A 21789-nucleotide genomic window follows, 5' to 3' on the forward strand; every position below is an offset into this window, starting at 1 on the left:
TGTTGGTGTTTTAATGGAGAATGTTGGTGTGTGGTGGAGAATGTTGGTGCTTTGATGGAGAATGTTGGTGTTTTAATGGAGAATGCTGGTGTGTGATGGAGAATGCTGGTGTGTGATGGATAATGTTGGTGTGTGATGGAGAACGTTGTTGTATGATGGATAATGTTGGTGTTTTAATGGAGAATGCTGGTGTGTGGTGGAGAATGTTGGTGCTTTAATGGAGAATGTTGGTGTGTGGTGGAGAATGTTGGTGTTTTAATGGAGAATGTTGGTGTGTGGTGGAGAATGTTGGTGCTTTGATGGAGAATGTTGGTGCTTTGATGGAGAATGTTGGTGTTTTAATGGAGAATGTTGGTGTGTGGTGGAGAATGTTGGTGTTTTAATGGAGAACGTTGGTGTTTTAATGGAGAATGTTGGTGTGTGGTGGAGAATGTTGGTGTTTTAATGGAGAATGTTGGTGTGTGGTGGAGAATGTTGGTGTTTTAATGGAGAATGTTGGTGTGTGGTGGAGAATGTTGGTGTTTTAATGGAGAATGTTGGTGTGTGGTGGAGAATGTTGGTGCTTTAATGGAGAATGTTGGTGTGTGGTGGAGAATGTTGGTGCTTTAATGGAGGATGTTGGTGTGTGGTGGAGAATACAAAAAGGGCCAGAGCGTCTCTATTTTCTGAGACAGCTGAGGTCCTTCAACATCTGCCGAATGATGCTGCAGATGTTCTGAGTCTGTGGTGGCCAGTGCCATCCTGTACGCTGCCGTCTGCTGGGGCAGAGGCTTGAAGGTGAAGGACACTAACAGACTCAATAAGATCATCAGGAAGGCCGGCCATGTTGTAGGCGAGGAACTGGACTCTCTGACAGTAGTGTTGGAGAAGAGGACACTGTCCAAAATAAAAACAATCTTAGACTGTCCTTCCCACCCTCTACATGAGGAGCTGATCAGCCACAGGAGCACGTTCAGTAAACGGCTGATTCTTCCACACTGCACAACTGAGAGACCCAGGAAATCATTCCTACCTGCTGCAGTCAAGCTGTACAACGCCACTGTATAACTGTGCTACACTGTCTTACCATGTATACTGTATCCTTAACTCAGGCGCAATATATGTATATAAAATCACTTCATTTTGCTTTTACTTAAGTTATTGCACTTATTTAAATTTATTTTATTTTTATTTATTCTTTTTTCAGACAATTTTATCTTCTATTTTTAGACATGTTTACTTCTTCTTTGATTCAGAAGCTTGGTAGCACATTTGAATTTCTCTCTGGGGATTACAGTTTTTTCTGAATTGCTAAAACACTGACTCCTGTTGTGTGAATCAATTGCTCAGTTGTCTAAACTCATTCACTGAATTGAGCATCACTTTGACAAAATCATAAACTATCTTCACCTAGTAAAACACTATTTGCAGATCTCAGTCCTTCCTTCTGCAAAACTCTAAACACATTCTCATGCAATAAAACACAGCTGTCACTGTGATGCACTTGTGATGCAGAACGGTAACAACAAGTGGCAAAATATGAACACAAATGAAACACGTGTCATCCATTGAACACAACGATTCAAAATTGATCACACTTGTTTCTCATCATGTCATGACAACATGACAACTAATATAAGCCAGTTCAGCATGCAAGCAGGTTGGTCCCGCAAGCTCATGACAACAATGGATCAGAGACACAGAGGACGAGTGCGTGGAAGAGGAGGTAGAGGCGGAGGACAAGAAGGAGGCAGAGGAGGAAGAGGAAGATGAAGAGTGACAATTTCTGATGAAATTCTGGCTACCGTCATAGACCATGTACTGGTGCATTGCATGACCATGAGGGAGGACAAAGAGTCCAGCCAAACATCAGTTGATTCTCTGTGTCCACCATAATCTGGAGATTCAGACATGAGAACAGGTCCAGTCTACTTTACTGTACTGTTTTATTATAGAAAGTTTACAGTACTACTGTATACTGTATATATTTCAGAACATTACATTACATATATCTTGCACATTCTCTTTTTTCAGAATTGCAAGACTGCCATACGGGGGTGGGAGGACGCCCATGTTCACACCCCAGCAGGAGGCCACTGTAGTCGACATTGTCCATCAAAGCAATGCCATTACACTACAGGAAATACAGCAACAAATTATTGAAAACCACACAGACTTCAAGGGAATCAATAGTGTGAGCCTTTCTACCACAGACCGTATCCTCCATCGCAACAGGATACGAATGAAACAAGTCTACAGCGTGCCCTTTGAACGGAACTCTGAAAGGGTGAAGGAGCTGCGATTTCAGTATGTACAGGTAAGTGTACAGTTAGTTATGGTGCTGTACTATATACATATTTTCAAGTTCAATAGCATCACATTACATATACAATGTATGTTAGTGAAGAATGCATACATTGTACTCCACAGCATAGGCCTGTCTCTTTGAAGCACTTAGAAAACTATATCCATCTAATTGCAGAGAACGTTTGAACTGGACGCCATGGAGAGACCCCATGAATTCATTTTTGTTGGTGAAGCTGGCTTCAGTCTCACCAAGAGAAGAAGGAAAGGCAGGAACATAATTGGCCAGCGAGCCATTGTTGAAGTCCCTGGCCAGCGTGGTGCTAATATAACACTGTGTGCTGCTATAAGCAACCGGGGTGTTCTTCACCAACATGCCACTCTGGGGCCATAGAACACCCAGCACCTTCTGTTGGAGCCATATTTGAGATTGATAGAAATTTGCTTTGAGTTGCTGGCAACCTGTAAAAGAAAAAGATTTTTAGTTAGTTATTATAAATACTTACCTTTTATGTTCATATACTTACCTCTTATGTTATGTATACTTACCTGGACCTAAACACCCTCTGTCTGGCCCAATGCACCTGTGATGTGGGCGGTACTGTGAAACCCCTCCCTCTGACGCGCATTGGTGGCGCGAATCACAGATTTAATTGGTACACTCACAGGTGCCTCGCAGACAGAGTGTGAGTAGGACACAGTTTTCGACCGCATAGCGTCCCCTCTTAGTTTATACCCTTTTTTTTTTACCTTGTTTGTTGGATTCATTGAAAGTCAACCGGACTGTGGAAAATAAATGGAACAACATCTCGTTTTATTTCACTCTCCGTGCGTGCTCACTTTGGAATGCGCGTCTAAACAACCCCACACTCTGCCTCGTGTGGCCAAGGAAATGTTTGGTATAAAAAAAATGGCCACAACACCTTCTCACCTGTCTTGGTGGTCTTAGAGATGTGTTGTCTGCAAATGAACAGCAGGAACATGAGATGATTGAGTGGCCTATTTATGTTATAATCTGGGACAATGTTAGTTTTCACCGCGCTGTCCAAGTCAGAGAATGGTTCAATATGAATCAGAATTTCATTAACCTATACTTGCCACCGTACTCTCCCTTCCTCAATGCAATAGAGGAGTTTTTCTCCACTTGGTGATGGAAGGTGTACGAACGACAGCCCTACACTAGGCTTAATTTTCTTGAGGCCATGGAACTAGCCTGTGATGACATTGGCGAGGAGATGTGTCAGGGCTGGGTACGGCACACTAGGGGTTTTTCCCTGTTGCCTGGCAAGGGCAAATATAGAGTGTGATGTGGATGAGGTGCTGTGGCCTGCAGCCCAAAGACAGGATGATGCTCAATGATCAACTGTGTAAAGTCATTGTTTTTTTTTGTTTGTTTTTTTATCTTTTACAGTACATTGTAGGCTGTACACTTTAATTTGTATTTGTCAATTTCAGGATGATTTTTTTTCACAGTACCTACGGTATTACTATAGTTTGTTTGAATGCAGAGTAAATGCTAAATCCACTGAGTTGTGAAATCTTTTTTTTCTTTGCATTTGGAGATGCAAAATGCATATGCTATACTTTATTGTGACCAATAAACATTTCTCCATGAGCAACATGCCTTGACCACTGTGTTTTCAATTTTGTTGGTGTAGTGTTTAATGACTGCTTAGCAGTTTTTCTATTTTGACTGATTTGTGCAAGATCTGACAACACTGAGCACATGTAAAACTATGTTGAGGCGATGGTATGGTTTTGCAAAAAGAATCAGAGGTTTTGTGAATGTAGTCTGAGAAAAGAGTTTTGTTTAGAATTCTGAGAAAAGGACAGGAGGATTCAAAAAATGTTTTAACAATTGTGAAAAACTGTAATGAAGTAATTCTGATTCTGAATGTTGGTGCATGATGGAGAATGTTGGTATTTTAATAGAGAATGTTGGTGTGTGGTGGAGAATGTTGGTGTTTTAAAGGAGAATGTTGGTGTGTGGTGGAGAATGTTGGTGCATGATGAATGCTGGTGTTTTAATGGATAATGTTGGTGCATGATGGAGAATGTTGGTGTTTTAATGGAGAATGTTGGTGTGTGGTGGAGAATGTTGGTGATTTAATGGAGAATGTTGGTGTTTGATGAAGAATGTTGGTGTTTTAAAGGAGAATGTTGGTGTGTGGTGGAGAATGTTGGTGTGTGGTGGAGAATGTTGGTGCATGATGAATGCTGGTGTTTTAAAGGAGAATGTTGGTGTGTGGTGGAGAATGTTGGTGCATGATGAATGCTGGTGTTTTAAAGGAGAATGTTGGTGTGTGGTGGAGAATGTTGGTGTGTGGTGGAGAATGTTGGTGCATGATGAATGCTGGTGTTTTAATGGATAATGTTGGTGTGTGATGGAGAATGTTGGTGTGTGGTGGAGAATGTTGGTGTTTTAAAGGAGAATGTTGGTGCTTTAATGGAGAATGTTGGTGTGTGGTGGAGAATGTTGGTGTTTTAATGGAGAATGTTGGTGCTTTAATGGAGAATGTTGGTGTGTGGTGGAGAATGTTGGTGTTTTAAAGGAGAATGTTGGTGCATGATGAAGAATGTTGGTGCTTTAATGGATAATGTTGGTGATTTAATGGAGAATGTTGGTGTGTGGTGGAGAATGTTGGTGTTTTAAAGGAGAATGTTGGTGCTTTAATGGAGAATGTTGGTGTGTGGTGGATAATGTTGGTGTTTTAAAAGAGAATGTTGGTGCTTTAATGGAGAATGTTGGTGTGTGGTGGAGAATGTTGGTGTTTTAAAGGAGAATGTTGGTGCTTTAATGGAGAATGTTGGTGTGTGGTGGAGAATGTTGGTGCTTTAATGGAGAATGTTGGTGTGTGGTGGAGAATGTTGGTGTTTTAATGGAGAATGTTGGTGCTTTAATGGAGAATGTTGGTGTGTGGTGGAGAATGTTGGTGTTTTAAAGGAGAATGTTGGTGCTTTAATGGAGAATGTTGGTGTGTGGTGGAGAATGTTGGTGTTTTAATGGAGAATGTTGGTGCTTTAATGGAGAATGTTGGTGCTTTAATGGAGAATGTTGGTGTGTGGTGGATAATGTTGGTGTTTTAAAGGAGAATGTTGGTGCATGATGAAGAATGTTGGTGCTTTAATGGATAATGTTGGTGATTTAATGGAGAATGTTGGTGTGTGGTGGAGAATGTTGGTGTTTTACAGGAGAATGTTGGTGCTTTAATGGAGAATGTTGGTGTGTGGTGGAGAATGTTGGTGTTTTACAGGAGAATGTTGGTGCTTTAATGGAGAATGTTGGTGTTTTACAGGAGAATGTTGGTGCTTTAATGGAGAATGTTGGTGTGTGGTGGAGAATGTTGGTGTTTTAAAGGAGAATGTTGGTGCATGATGAAGAATGTTGGTGCTTTAATGGATAATGTTGGTGATTTAATGGAGAATGTTGGTGTGTGATGGAGAATAGTGATGTTTTAATGGAGAATGTTGGTGCTTTAAAGGAGAATGTTGGTGCGTGATAAAGAATGTTGGTGTTTTAATGGATAATGTTGGTGCTTTGATGGGGAATCTTGGTGGTTTAAAGAACAATGTTGGTGTTTAGTGGAGAATCTTATTGAATTAATGGAGTGCTTATTAATAATAATCTCATCTCATCTCATTATCTCTAGCCGCTTTATCCTTCTACAGGGTCGCAGGCAAGCTGGAGCCTATCCCAGCTGACTACGGGCGAAAGGCGGGGTTCACCCTGGACAAGTCGCCAGGTCATCACAGGGCTGACACATAGACACAGACAACCATTCACACTCACATTCACACCTACGCTCAATTTAGAGTCACCAGTTAACCTAACCTGCATGTCTTTGGACTGTGGGGGAAACCGGAGCACCCGGAGGAAACCCACGCGGACACGGGGAGAACATGCAAACTCCGCACAGAAAGGCCCTCGCCGGCCACGGGGCTCGAACCCGGACCTTCTTGCTGTGAGGCGACAGCGCTAACCACTACACCACCGTGCTGCCCTATTAATAATAATAATAATAATAATAATTGATTTAAAACTGTCCCCCATGAACAGGCCTGCACTATTCTGTTCTTTAAGTCTGTTGTTAGAGTCTCAGGGAAGGCGCGAGCGCGTACACACACAGTGAACTCACCACTTTTTGGCGGGATTGTTTGTGGTCACTTTTGCAAATTCAACTCAAGCTCTTTTTTTTCTCACATTTCACAACAGCTTTGACACAAGTATCACACACACACACACACACACACACACACACACACACACACAGAGTTGTCATTTCAGCCCCAGATATTTCCTGGTTTGTTGAGCTTCTCTCTTATCTTCCTTATTTCAACTTCCTCTTGAGTTTCTGCATCTTATTAACGATCACCACCGCCTCACACACACACTTCTTCACACATGCTCTCCTGCACGCTGACAAACACTACGGCCTGCACATGACTCTGCTCTCCGAACCCTGTGGAACAGATGGTTCTTGATCTTCATCCGTGGACTTGAACAGGTCTTCAGAAATATCACTAATACAAGAAGATAAGAAAGATACATCTGGGTAAAGTGTGTGTGTGTGTGTGTGTGTGTGTGTGTGTGTGTGTGTGTGTGTGTGTGTTATATTTCTGCCTATATTAATATCTTTATATCTCATATCTTAGTTCTTTAATGTTGTCACCAAGAAAGAAGTGATGGAACAAATGTCTTTGAGTGAGTCAGTTCCTGAAGGTGAACATTTTTAATCATTAATACAAGCCCACATGAGGAACATTAATCAGGTTAAATACCAAACTTTTTCCAATATTTTCACTCAACAAGACACACTATCAGATGTTTGATTGTAGCAAGAGTTAAAAATATAGATTGCTCACCATCTTATTAGTTTTGTTTATTGTTCTTGTTACTAGAAATGTCACTGAAATGTAGGACAGAAAGAGAACACGCCTCGTTTTAACCCTTATCACTGCATCGTGATCACGTAGAATTTACGAATCAAGTTCACAGTACACGTCCACACTAAGGTCTCATTTAATTTAGAACTCGAATTGAACTCACTGTTTCAGCAGATCGCCGAGTTCTTCATAAAGCATCCTGTTCAATAATTCATTCATTCATTCATACATCAATTAAAACATTTTATTTATTTTTACTTAACTCCAGACTGCAGTCAGGGTTTGACTCCACAGGATTTGACACTCAAATAATCTCTCAGACCTTATCTGTGGTTGTGTGCAAAAGTTGTATCCCCACTGTTCTTTGATTAGCATCACTATTTTGCAATTTATCTCTAAATGTTTTTTTTTTTCCAGAAGCCATTGTTAAAGACTCAGAAAGAGGAAAGATGTTTATTTCACAATCAGAACATTTGGATCTCGTGTCATTTTTTGTTCTTGCATTATTAATATGTTACACTCACTGTTGGAACATTTGTGAAATTTAACACATGAAATTAACGCACTGGTGTGAAGAAAAATGAATCCACCTTCTTCACCGTGTCTCGTTCTTTAGATAAAAATTGGGTCTAAAGTACATCTGTGAAGTTCTGATGGGATGCGATCCATATTTCAACACTATTATTAATAATCTTTTTTTTATTTTCAGGAAAGTTGTTAATATATAATGACAAAAAAAAATTACCATACAGTGAGATGTGTGTTCGTGTAAATTCTCAGCATTAAACACTGAATAAAAAAAGTGCTGAAAGCATTTTTTTAAACAAGGACTTACGTGAATTTATAGCAAATGAAAGAAAACAGTGAAAAAGAACAAAAGCAAGAAGAGAGAGAGAGAAGGATGGAGAGACCTTTAGTGACTGATGTAAAACTGAGGAAATTAAACTGTCCTGTTTGGCTTTTATTCTTTCACTTTTTAAACATTTTTGTTTTGTGTTCTTCCCTTTTCCTGTAAAATGCTGCATCAAGTGAAGTTTTAAGACATTCAGAAGAGGAACAAGTGTGTGTGTGTGTGTGTGTGTGTGTGTGTGTGTGTGTGTGTGTGTGTGTGTGTGTGTGAGAGAGAGATAGTGAGAGATGTGATATTTAAAATGTTGTTGTTGTTTACAGGTGCTGCTCTCCCTCTGCGCTATAGACTCTTCTCTTCGAGTATTTGACAGACTGTGTGTGACACTCGCTCTCACTGGGTGTCAGTTTGTCAAATACCCCAAGAGAGGAGTCACTACTCACCCAGAGACCCCGCCGGGCGTGTTTGTGTGTGTATGTGCTGATTATGATGATGATGATGATGATGATGATGATGATGTGTGTTTTTTGTTTACCTGTGAGTTGTGATTGTTAATATTATAGAGACCGACACTGGAATTTTAATCATGAGCTCTCACAAATAAAAAAAGAAAGAATTAATTGTGTGTCTGTGTGTGTGTGTGTCATTGTTTGTTCTTCGCCTCCTGTGTCACTCGTTGATCTTTGACCCCTTGTGGGACGCGCACCGTCATGCCGTTCATCCAGGGCGCCACGATCACCTGACACCCGAGACGAGACCTGCCAATGAGAGTGCAGCACCATAAACACACCAGCCAATCAGCTGTCAGGGATGTTACCTAGTTAGTCAGTCAGTCAGGGGGCGGGATGATGCTGAATGTAGTGCGTTTCTAATATAATCCTGATTACAGTCGTGTGTGTGTGTGTGTGTGTGTGTGTGTGTGTGTGTGTGTGTGTGTGTAAGGTCGAACCTGGAGTGTGTATTTATGGAGTTTTACTGGAACTACCAGGTGCTCAGGGCAGAAAACGCTGCTGCCTGGAAAGACACTAGAAATGTCTCCGTGCACGCTTACATCTTTCTTTTCTACATCGACAACTGAAACAAACAAGCGGCAGCTTCACCACCGTTATTCTGAAGTGTAATCAGCCACACTTTTAAACAATCAAACTGTTTCATGCAAATGTGGAAGGATGTGAAAGAACTTCCTGCGAGTTCTGATGAAGTGTCCCCACAATTCTGAAAGGTCCTAAATACATGATGGACAAACGTGTACATTATCGTCATGTTTCATTCAGATGAAGTGTTTCACTCGCTACGGAACAACAGAAACATGAGCTGCTGCCAGTTAACCAATCAGATTGCTCTGTGCTGGAAAGCAGTCAATAAGACTGAAGCAAACTGAAATAAGAAATTCAAAATGTCGGGAATGTGATCGTTTTCGGTCAGCAGACATTCACAACAAGGTGCAGTGAACATTAACGCAAATGGAGCAATCAGAGTGCTTTTCTGAATCGGCCAATCAGAGTCTTACGTCTTGGTGAGTCCATAGGCGAGATCGAGCATGTCCATCTCCTCATCCACCAACGGCTCCAAGCGCTCGTACACAGACTCATCAAAGATCAGGTGACATGTGGAGCAAGCTAACGTCCCCTCACATGCACCTAACACACACACACACTGATAAGCTCTGATAGATGGTTATTATCATAACATTAATACTTTATACTGACACAGAACTAATTAGTAATGTACATCATCATCACACACACACACACACACACCAAAACCGTCGATTTGGAGGTTTTTGTTGATGACAACATCGAGCAGAGATTCTCCTTCTGTTGCTGTCACACTCATCTTTGTTCCTCTCTGATTAATAAAGTGTAGCAGCACCTTAGAGCCTGGAGAACTGGAACACACACACACACACACACACACACACACACACACACACACACACACATGTTTTTTCCCAAATAGAAGCACTGATTTGTGGAACAGTGCTGTAGAAACTGTTAAAAACAATATGCAAGCTCACTGAATTCAACATGTTTTGCTTGCAAATGATTCAGTCCTTTAAATGACTCACTGAGTTGAATGAATCATTATCGATTGAATCCTTCTGTTCCCTTGATGTGGAAAGGCTTCGTGATGATTAAACAGAGATTATACCGTACACGTTTATCTGTCTGTATTTTTTAATCATTGTGTAAGACGTATTTACACCTCTGTGTGTGTGTAAGTAACCTGATCTACACTTTCCAAGACACTGAATCTTTTGAGTCACGGCAGAATTTGCTCCTCTCTCATTCAGTGAGTCCAATGACTCTGGGATTAGTCACTGAATCAGATGATTAACTCCCTTTCATGAAGTGTTATTTGTTCTCTTTTTTTGACTGAGGCTTGATCAGGCCAGATGTTGGGACTTTTTGTATTTTTCATGCTTTTTTGCATTTGATAAATTTAGAAGAATTTGTTTGTTTCTCTGTTTATTCATATTTTTGTATATTTTATTTTATTATTTTTTATTTTACAGTTTATATTATTTTATTTTTAATCAATACATTTTATTTATTATATTGTATTATTTTATTTGTAATTTTTGAGACGTGTACAGCTTTGAATTGATTTGTATTTGTTGTCCTTTGCTCTGTTTAGTGGATTGCTGGACTGTTTTTTGGAGCTTGTTTTTTTTCTGTCTGTTTTCCAAAACTTTTTTTCTTCATTAATAAATTAATCACTCAGATGCTCCTTCATCCTGTGTGCTGTGTGTGGGTTTTTTTTTTTTAATCCAGTGAGATGTTCCTGACAGCATGACATTTTAATTCATGGCCAGTTTTGCCCTTTTCGACACTGATCACTGCCAGAGAATTAAAATGAGTTTAGAGTTTGTGAAAAGAGCGTGAGATTCGTGACGAGGTTGATCAGAACCAAGCAGTTCCACAAAATGAGAAAAGCATCAGAGAAATATTTCTGAGATGAAATAAAGAGGAGGCGGAGCGAGAGGAGGTGGAGTAACCAGTGCTTTAAGTGGGCTGGTATGCACTGGTACGCAGTACCGCCACTTCCAGATTTTAACCCCTGGCATACTGGGACTTTTTACTGCGTACCAGGGGAGGAGCTAAATCATGGGCCTGTTGTAAATGATTTTGTATCTTGGTGCGATGAATCATTTCTCCAATTAAATGTGTCTAAAACAAAGGATATGATGATCAGCTTTAGAACGTCCAGTCCTTGTCCTGTAGTAACCAGCATTAAAGGTGTAGATATTGAGCTGGTAAACAGCTATAAACACCTGGGAGTGGTTGTGGACAACAAATTGAGCTTTGATGCTCACGTTACCTTCACAGCAAAAAAAGTTCAGCAACGGCTCTATTTTTTGAGGAAAATGTTCTCTTTTAATGTTCGCTCAGTGATGATGACCCTCTTTTATAGAAGTTTTATTGAATCAGTTTTTATGTTCTGCATTGTTGCTTGGTATGGAAATCTGACCCTGGCCAATAAAAACAGGCTTGGTAACCTTGTTAAAGTGGCCAGTAAGGTTACAGGGAGGAGTCGAGTCCAGTTAACTGATCTGTATAACAGACAAGTGTTCAGGAAGGATTCTGTGATCTTAGAGAGTGTAGATCATCCTCTTCAGTCTGAGTTTGTACTGTTGCCCTCAGGCCATCGGTGGAGGGTGCCTGCTCTTCGGACTAAGACATTTAAGGTTTCCTTTGTCCCCACTGCCATCCAGGTGTTGAATGGCAGTTAGTTCCATGTTTGTAATTGTCTAGTGCTCATGTTTAATTTGTACGGATCCTGCCCATGACGTGTTGTCTGTTGTTGTGTATTGTGTGTGAATATCTTTGTGTGCATCTTTCTGGCTGCAAATCCATTTTCCCTGTTTTGGGACAATAAAGATACCTTGACCTTGACCCTTGACCTTGACTGCTCACAAGCTCACAGTACCCTTTCCTGTCCTCTCCATATCAGAGTGTCTCTTGGCGATTCATTATGACATTTAAATGACATTTCCCAGGGTGCACTATGCGACGCTCGCCTCTCTCAACGCTCGCAGGACTACATGACGCTCACTCACTTGTTCACGGAGAAGTCGGAAACAACAAACAGGAAAAACAAAGAAACAAAAACAGGACAGTAATGTTGGCATGGCTACAAAAGGGCACGAAGAGAATGAGAGTCGAAACGGAGTCGGATGATGACAGCTCTTCGACAGTCAAATTCTACTGCGGCAGAAAATGCAGGTGGGGAGCGGCAAGCTAACACTAGCACATCTGCTAACAGCGAAGAGCCTGTTGCTATAGCGACGCCTGCTACTACCAATACTCCAGCCAACTGCGACGTTAACAATAACCTCCTTCAACATGAATGGCCAAACTGTTGGTCAAAGGATCAAATACAGTATTTTTGCTCACAGAACGACTGGATTATTTGTGAAGACAAAAAGCTTGGGCGTAAGAAATGTAGCCAAGTTAGCTCACTTACTGTCCAAACACTACAGGGACTGAGGTTGTCAAGTGAGTGGAGTTGATGTTTAATCTCTGCATTTGGTGCTGACAAGGCAAAACAACTTCATTCACTGCGCAAGAAAATTAAAGAACACCGAGATTCTAGATCACACTTAAAAGCAGCAGAGATAGAAAAGATGACATCGTGCAATGAAATACAAAAACATATTCAAGACATGCAAGAATGTATTACTTGACGATCAGCTGATACCGACCGCCCGACTCATACGCCAACAGGTGAATATGGGGAGTACTGGCACTTGTTTTTTTCTACTGAAAGCGCTGGGAGTAAGCATTATTAACCTGAAGGGGGCAGGGTGAGTCATTTACCTGTTGAGTTCTGCAGAAGAGATCGATGCTACCGTTCGGAGTGTGTAGTGTTACGCTTCTGTTCTGCCCCACTGTGAAACTTTGTCCATGTTTTCGCTTCCTATTAGATATTATTAGTTCCCAGTCACAGTTCCTGAACCAACTATGTGCTTAATTTACCCCAAAACACAACATTAATAAAATGATGATCGTATCTAATCTTCAGAGTGACCTGAGATTAATCTTACAAAGTTATCTACTGTTACTTACCAAATCTGGATCAGATTTAAAGCTCAAATCTTACTGTAACATAAACTGATCTAATATCAGACTTTAAAAACAAATCCTACTTTCTTTACAGCCGATCGGTTCTTCAAGTCTGATCCTGGATCAGTTTGATTTGTTCTCAGTGACAGCAGATCTCAGCTCAATAACACTGGTGGAAGATCACTCTGTCATTTGAAGAGAGTCAGACTGACCCTAGATCAGACATTAATATCAGAACTAAGCCCTGTACTTAATTTAATGCTGACTCCAGATCAGATGTTCAGCTCCTACCTGTTGCTCAGGAGCACATGGTGTTGGCTGAAATGTCTGATTACGTTTCTTAAACCCAAAGTTTCTCCCCAGAGTCGGACTCCGTTTGAGAAGATCAGCGGTCGAACACACACTCGCAGGGCCATGCTGTTTGACGTCTGGACAAACCCAGAGTTCCATCAGACTCCTATGGATGAGGAAAAACCCTGGAAAGCAAGGTTGTATACACACACACACACACACACACACACACACACACACACACACACACACACACACACACATACGGAGGACGTCATTAGAGATAAACTCAAGCCTTGATCGAAAAGGTCAAGGACAAGAGATAGAATTGTTTGGCGAGACAAGAAGGACACACACACACACACACACACACTGTCAGGCCCTGATTTGAAGGTCGCTGTGTGTAAAATACAACATTAACAAAGGCTTCAAAACAAACAATTAAAACATTCAGGATTCTATATTATTCTTAAACTTGCATTGATTTAGTTTCAGCAATAAAATGGGAGAGTGTGAGGACACACACACACACACACACACCACTTTACACCACGTCTGAGTGCAGCTCATCGACCTGCAGTCATTTAAACTTTTCATACTGACTCAATGGATTTGTTCCAAATTTTGAGTCTAAAGTAAACTCTAATAAAGAAAATCATTCAGGATCAAACAACTGTTTTAAAGTGTGTGTTAGTGTGTGTGTTAGTTTCTGTTAGTGTGTGTTAGTTAGTGTGTGCGTTAGTGATAGTATGTTGATGTGTGTGTTAGTGTCGGGGGAAGCAATGGTTCAAGAAGTAGTTTTGGGACCAAAAGGTTGCTGGTTCGATTCCCTGGACCAGCAAGGCACCTCACCCCCAACTGCTCCCCAGAGTGTGTTGTACATCTGTTAGTGTTAGTTAGTGTGTGTATCTCCGCAGTGAGTGGGCGTGTCATGGTCACTTCCTGTCCCTGAAACAGTGACGGCGAGGTGACTGCGGTGCAACACACTTCTTGTGTTTTCATCTTAAAAAGTCAGAAGAACATGTTCTCTATTTGTAGTAATTGTTACACGTAGGGTTTTTTTGTGTTTAATTTTCTGCATGTTTGTTTGTTTGTTTATATCACTGCAGTACTTTATACTGTATTTAAGGCTTGAACACTGAAGGTTGGGATGTTATTCATGACACCTCTGTAATATAATCCCAGAGTCTTCAGTTGTCTCCACACAACACTGCTGTGGCTGCAGACTTTCATTCCAACCTGAGAGGAGCTGCATCTGATTCCACTTCTTTACTCACTTCATCTTCGGCTCCAACCAGCTGTTGAGGATGCTGCTACTTCCTGGGGTGAAAATCCCTTAGGATTGAGACTGAACACCCCTGCTTTAATACAGCAAAGGAATTCTAATCTGGACGATACTGGGGGGGGGGGATTCTAAGAAATACAGCCAACTTGTGTGGGAAGTGCTGGCTTCAGCCTCAGTGTGGTTTTCACTTGGTGTTGATTGAACACATAGAAAAATAAATATAGTGAGTGAAAGCTGATGTAAAAAATGATTTCATGCTTGTTTTGGTTGTCAAAGTGGCTCAGAACATTCACTGCATTTATTGGAATGTATTTATTTTGGTTCCAGTGTGTTGAGGTCATATATTTCAGTGGAAAAAAGAAGAATTAGGTCACACTAGCTCATGTGTCAGGAATAAAGAGAGCAGGGGCCTCATGTACAAAGCTTGCGTACGCACAAAAAAGCTACGTACGTCACTTTCTGCGCAAACATTCGTATGTACAAAGATTGACTTGGCGTGGAAAAGTGCGGTACTCTACGCAAACCTCATGGCTGGCGTACGCACATTTCTGGTGCATCTTGGTACTTGGCGACACTTAGAGGCAGAGCAACGCAATTACATTTAGGCCTACTCGGTCAAGAGTCATGACATGGCGATAAGAGGCATCCAAAAATGCATCGGAACAGCAGGATGCGTGAATTGAAATGTATGTCAGTCATATGACATTGTCGAGACACATAATGCGAGACTGTTGGGTAAATGCCAACAGATCCATCAACCATCCCTTCCATATTGTAATTACGGGAAATGAGAAACCCCAGCAATATCATTTCGATATTATTCCCATTGACTATTGGTTAATTAATTAAATTAAAGAATGCACATGCAGGACCATGCATTGCAGCTAGCTTAATAGATCTTCCTCACGCATTTGCCGCGAGGTGTCAGACTGAAATATTATTAGTTGATGTTGCGTGGGGTAGCCTTATCACATAATTACCAAGATCAATATATGAAACGATGTCCAAGTGCGTACAAATCAGACACAACCGCGGTGTGTGGCGTGTTACACAATGTGGCGCAGCGGCACGGCGTGCCAATAATGGAGCGAGACCTACCAGAGGACCCAGACCCTGGGCCTCACAACGAGGTGCCACAGCGACATGGCATACAAACCCGGCAGCGCTTAATAGCCACAATGTGAAAAGGTAAGGACAGACGGGACACGGGACACCATTCATTTTTTAAGATATTCTTTTAATGTGTTATTCAGTTCCTTCAATTCCTCGCGGATTCCCTCGAGGTTGTCGTTAATCGCCTCTATCCCCTTTACAATTTCCCCCTGCGACTCAAGGACCGCACGCGTCAGCACCCGGCCTGTGGACCCGGCGACAGGGGCAGGCGGTGGAGAAGGGGGGCAGGTGACAGTGACGCTGGATCCGCTCGGCTGGGGGTCCTCTTCCTGCTCGGGTGGGATGGACTGGGGGCCTCCTGTTGTTCCCTGGCACCCTGCTAGAATACATTTGTCATTAAAATCCTATTGTGGAAAATATGTGCACGTTTTATTTCTGGTTACATGTGGCTAGGAATATTGGGCCTACTAAGAGAGGAAGACATTTCCTCAAATACAGGGTGTCCCCGAAAAAATGTACACATTAGAGCACTAAAGGTGTTTTTTTGTTTTCAAAACCCATGTAACTCAAATAGACACTCATTGTGGCGCAGGCACTGCGGACGATGCGAATCATACCGTTATCTTGGTATAGGCTACATTCACATTCAGTGGCATACAATCAGTGACCGTTGCATGTCTCATAGCATACACTTTGAACATCACTTTAATTGGAGGTGACAGAACAATTAAGTGATGTATGTGAATTCTATTACACTGTGCTAAAGGCAGGGATTAACGCGAATAAATGTTAATGTTAAATGTTAATAATAAATGTTAAATGTTAATTTGATTAACGTGAGATTTCTAACATTTAATTAACATTAACGCGTTAGTAAAAGTTGCCATGTCTTTTACCTAACGCGGGCCTTACTGCAGGTCTATTTATACTAATTAACATATTCAGTGTGGAATAATTGAGGGAGGAGACGGGGCGGGGAACGGGGCTCGTGCATGTGTGCCGAATTCCACGTTGATTGGGATGTACAACAGGAGAGTGTGTGGAAACCTTCGTACGCACTGATTGACACATCCGGATTTTTTTGGTCGTACGCAAATTTCCCGATTTTGACGTGCGCACATATTTAGTGGGAAATCCACGCAGGTCTTTGTACATGAGGCCCCTGGCACTTACATGGTAAATATTTATAAAAGGTTCTATCATGGGCGTCGCCACCATTGAATGTGAAGGGGGCGTGTCCCCCTCACATTTCATAATTCTTCGTTTGGACCCCCCCACAATTAACATAAAATATGAGTTCACCCAGCGCTGTTTCTATTGCTTCGTGAAAGAATCCATTCCACTTAATCGATAAGAGAATACACAGACCACTGAAAATCCACTCCGGGTTTTCCAGGCGTTACCGACAACAACTCACCGCATGCAGGTGAATCTCAGTGCGAGCAGAGACATGTTGGTGCAGCTGCTGAAAAATGGAGGAGGTGACGTCAGCCCCACTGCCATCTCACAATGTCTGGCTTTTGCTAAAACCTTATTCTTTTGTTATCTGCCCTCAAAAATTAACCCTCGGCCACGTTAAATTAATGTTCAACTCAACAATGAAATAAGCTTAGCCTAATGGGGTATTCTTGGTTGATGATGAATTGTTTGCAGTATTTGCTCCTCCCCAGACACAATGGACATAAAGACATTCTTTACAAAGAAGCGGAAAGTCAGTCAGAATTTCCCCACAGGACAGGGTTTTTGTCCCAATGGAAATGTTAGTGCAGTTAGCTGGCTAGTCAATGTTAGGAGATGTATCAGCTAGCTTAATGTTAGCTATCATTTAATTCAAACCCAGTAGGCCTGCCTTACTGTAATGCCAAGAATGAGGTCAAGTCTGCTCTGATGATATTTATTGATTCCCTGTTGTGATTTGAAGAACTTGTTTTGTCTGGTCTTTGCCAGTTTTCTGGAAAGTAAGATGGGAAATCAGTGTATGGGGAAGGAATAGTAGAGAGGAAAGCGATGGAGAGAGATGGACGTTATTCCAGGTGGATTGTGAAGTAAAGGGGGATAAAACTTATGAAGTGGTAGAAATTGTGGTGGCACCAATGTAAGAAGGAGTTATATCTATAAATCTATTTGTTATACTAATCTGTAAATGTTACTGTAGTACCACCATTGCATGTAGGCTGACAAAACTGCACTTGTTCATTGTGTGAAGTTCTCTTTTATGTGTCGTTGCTTGACCCAGTGTAATTTTGTGTTATGAAGACTGCATGATGCCATGCCATTTTTGTTATGAGTATCACTAAATCGGAAAAAAGTAAAATGCACCCACTAAAGTCACTGTTGGTGGTGAACAAAATCGCACCTGTTCATTGTGTGAAGTTATTTTTTATGTGTCACCGTTGCTTGACACAGTGTGATTGCGTGTTATGAAGTTTGCATGATGCCATGTCATGCCTGTTCATTGTGTGAAATTATGAATATTCTTATTTTTAAACATACAGTTGAGTGTCACTATTGCTTGGCCCAGTGGCATGTTGTGTTCCATCTAAAACTAAATAAAAAAGGAAACACAGAATAAAAAGTAAAATGCACCCATAAAGTCATTGTTGGTGATAAATTGTGTCACATTCATCTCATTATCTTGGGCAGAGCAGTGGGTTTAAAAACAGGCTGATGAATATATGGACTCGTTGAATGAGGACTTATTGTTGAGTCTCTAAAATAGTCATTGAATTAAGTGACTTTTGAAGGTAAAATTACGTGTTTAATAACCTGTTAAAATACACCAGAATGCAGGAAATGGCATCTAATTAATTAAAAATTTTCTGGGGGAGGACCCCCAGACCCCCCGCCAGTGTGTCCCCCCCACATTAAAAATGCTTCTGATGGCCCTGGGTTCTATACAAAGGCGAATCACAGAAAAAACTGAAATTATACATTTTGCATCATTGTCTCCTTAAACAGGAGGCGGGGTCAGGGGGCAGAAAGTAACAGTAAAGTCTGAAGTTCAAAAGTCTGGGAACTGTTTTTACTGCATCAGTCTCATCTCATCTCATCTCATCTCATTTTCATCTGCTTATCCAGGGCCGGGTCGCGGAGGCAGCAGTCTGAGCATGGAAGCCCAAACTTCCCTTTCCCCAGACACCTCGGCCAGCTCCTCGGGAAGAACACCGAGGCGTTCCCAGGCCAGCCGAGAGACATAGTCCCTCCAGCGTGTCCTGGGTCTTCCCCGGGGCCTCCTCCTGGGGGGACATGCCTGGAACACCTCCCCAGGGAGGCGTCCAGGAGGCATCCGAAAGAGATGCCCGAGCCACCTCAGCTGATTCCTCTCGATGTGGAGGAGCAGCGGCTCTACTCCGAGCTCCTCCCGAGTGACTGTGCTTCTCAGCCTATCTCTAAGGGAGTGCCCAGCCACCCTGCGAAGGAAACTCATTTCGTCCGCTTGTATCCGCGATCTTGTTCTTTCGGTCATTACCCAAAGCTCATGACCATAGGTGAGAGTCGGAACGTAGATCGACCGGTAAATCGAGAGCTTCGCCTTTTGGCTCAGCTCCTTCTTCAACACGACGGACCAGTAAAGCGACCGCATCACTGCGGAGGCTGCACCGATCCGCCTGTCGATCTCACGCTCCATCTTTCCCTCACTCATGAACACAGTCATGATCCCAAGATACTTAAACTCCTCCACTTGAGGCAGGACTTCTCCAACAACCTGGAGAGGGCAACCCACCCTTTTCCGGTCGAGAACCATGGCCTCGGACTTGGAGGTGCTGATTCTCATCCCAGCCGCTTCACACTCGACTGCAAACCGCCCCAGTGCATGCTGAAGGTCCTGGTTTGAAGAAGCCAACAGGACAACATCATCCGTAAAAAACAGAGATGAAATCCTATGGTTCCCAAACAGGATTCCCTCTGGCCCCTGGCTGCACCTAGAAATTCTGTCCATAAAAATTATGAACAGAACTGGTGACAAAGGGCAGCCCTGCCGGAGTCCAACATGCACTGGGAACAGGTCTGACTTACTGCCGGCAATGCGAACAAGACTCCTGCTCCGTTCGCACAGGGACCGGACAGCCCTTAGCAAAGAGCCCCGAACCCCATACTCCCCCCCTCCCCCCCACAGGATACCATCAAACCATCAGGATACTGCATCAGTTATCAAACATTAATTGAGAAATAATGTTGACTGAAGTATAAATAATGTTGTTAAATGACAAGAAGACCTTTTACAGCATCGGACACCATGGAGAGATTGGGGTCTGAGAGTGTGATGCTCTGCCACTGCTTTGCTTTTTCCATGTGATCCCTATTTTAGTGTTATAACTTTTTCAGGAGTTTACACTTTGAAGGATTTCAGTAAAATAAGTTCCTGAAAAGTAAAGCTAATGATTTTATTTCTTATTAATGTAACTGGTGCTCAGAGTGAACAATTACTTGAAAGATATGAATCAAGTGAGATTGAAAGAGAAAATAGGTTACAGTAGATGATGGGGTGTAACGGTACACGTATTTGCACCATACCATTTCGGTACAGGACTTTTGGTACGGTGCAGGTGTGTACCAAATGCAATCTTTAACAGGAATTAACAGTCAGCTTTTCTTGCATGTGGAACATATTTCAAATGTGAGTTCCCACACAAACATATTAAGTGGTGGACTGTACATTTGTTCAGTCTCTGCCACGCACTTTGAGCGCACTACACGCCCAGCCAAGCGAGCGAAAGTCATGGGTAATGTGAATGAGAAGCCAGAGCTTGAAGACCTGCCCTTATCATTAAGGTCTCCTGTTTGAGAACACTTGAATTTCCCGGTGAAATACAACGACGGACAAAGTCAAGTGGATAAGACGAAAGCAGTGTGCTGACATTGTTCAGTAGCAATCGGGTATGCTTCTGGCAATACACTGAACTTGATCACTGAGATATTGTAAGTGCCAGCAGATCTGCCCTTTCAGAGGACAATGTGGACAAGTTAATTTTTCTGGGGAAAAAAAACATGAATGTTGAATGAAACTGAACAGAGTTACAAGCTGGAACTGTTGGTGCTGCACTTCAGTCAATATGGAAATGTTCATTTCATTTTAATTTATTTAATAATCTTTTATTTTTTGGAGAAATTTTCAGTGGTTTGTAGCAGTGTTCTATTATTCTATTTTATTTTATCATTTAAAATGTTATTAAAACAAACTGTGTTTACAAATATGTGTTTACAAATATCATCGCAAAAGCAAATAAACTCCTAGGACTCCTGAAGCGTACGTGTTCGTTACTCACGGACGGTTCAGTGAGACGAACATTATATCTCTCCCTCGTCAAGTCCCAGCTATGCTTTGCTACTCAAGTCTGGTCACCAAGCCAACAGTACTTGAAAGCAAGGATCGAGCGAGTGCAAAGAAGGGCCACGCGATGGATACTGAGAACCCGCGTCGGTGAACTCTCATATGGAGAGAGGCTAGAGAGGCTTAACCTCCTACCTCTGGTGTATGATAGAGAATTAAAGGACTTAATTTTTTTCTACAAATGCCTGTATGGTCATACTGACCTAAATGTACACAACTTTGTCTCTTTTGTAACACACGGCCGCACAAGGCAAAGTAATGCTCTAAATCTGAAAACCCCTTTCTGCAAAACTTCAACATTCCAGGCCTCATACTTCAACAGAATTGTGAAACTATGGAACTCTGTTTGCTATGCTGCACCCAGCGCTATTTTCAGCAGCGCGAACTCTTTTAGAAACTACCGTATGTTGTAGGATTTCTGTGTAAACTACTCAAAACCTGCTACGATATAGATAGACCGTGCACCTGGTCCGCCGTCCGATCTTGCGCGTGCCATCAAACTTAGCGCACTGATTTTATTAGAAATCATATTTATCATAAATGTATGTGTTGTGAACAACAGTTTCATGATTTCACTTTTTTATTGTTAAAAGTGGGCGGTACCTCGCATGGGTTTTCCCGCCCGTTCGTGCTGACCCCTTTGGGTGACATTACCTTTTTTTCCTTTTTGTAAATTATTGTAAATTTT

The 21789-nt window shown here is 41.9% G+C and overlaps 1 protein-coding gene and 1 long non-coding RNA gene across 2 annotated transcripts; one reads left to right on the forward strand and one right to left on the reverse strand.

Annotated features, from left to right (window-relative positions):
* Positions 1-6667: 6667 nt before the first annotated feature.
* LOC132875491 (uncharacterized) lies at positions 6668-8634 on the forward strand. The gene is made up of 2 exons (XR_009651828.1): positions 6668-6836; positions 6937-8634. It is a non-coding gene; the product is annotated as an uncharacterized LOC132875491 (long non-coding RNA).
* fdx1b (ferredoxin 1b) lies at positions 8558-13496 on the reverse strand. The gene is made up of 4 exons (XM_060912289.1): positions 13372-13496; positions 9775-9902; positions 9525-9654; positions 8558-8772 (listed from the first exon to the last, which is right to left on the reverse strand). The coding sequence occupies exons 1-4, from the start codon at positions 13494-13496 to the stop codon at positions 8658-8660; spliced, it is 498 nt and encodes a 165-aa protein (XP_060768272.1). The 3' UTR covers positions 8558-8657.
* Positions 13497-21789: the final 8293 nt, after the last annotated feature.

Source organism: Neoarius graeffei, chromosome 28 (assembly GCF_027579695.1).
Source record: "Neoarius graeffei isolate fNeoGra1 chromosome 28, fNeoGra1.pri, whole genome shotgun sequence".
Lineage (NCBI taxonomy): Eukaryota > Metazoa > Chordata > Actinopteri > Siluriformes > Ariidae > Neoarius > Neoarius graeffei.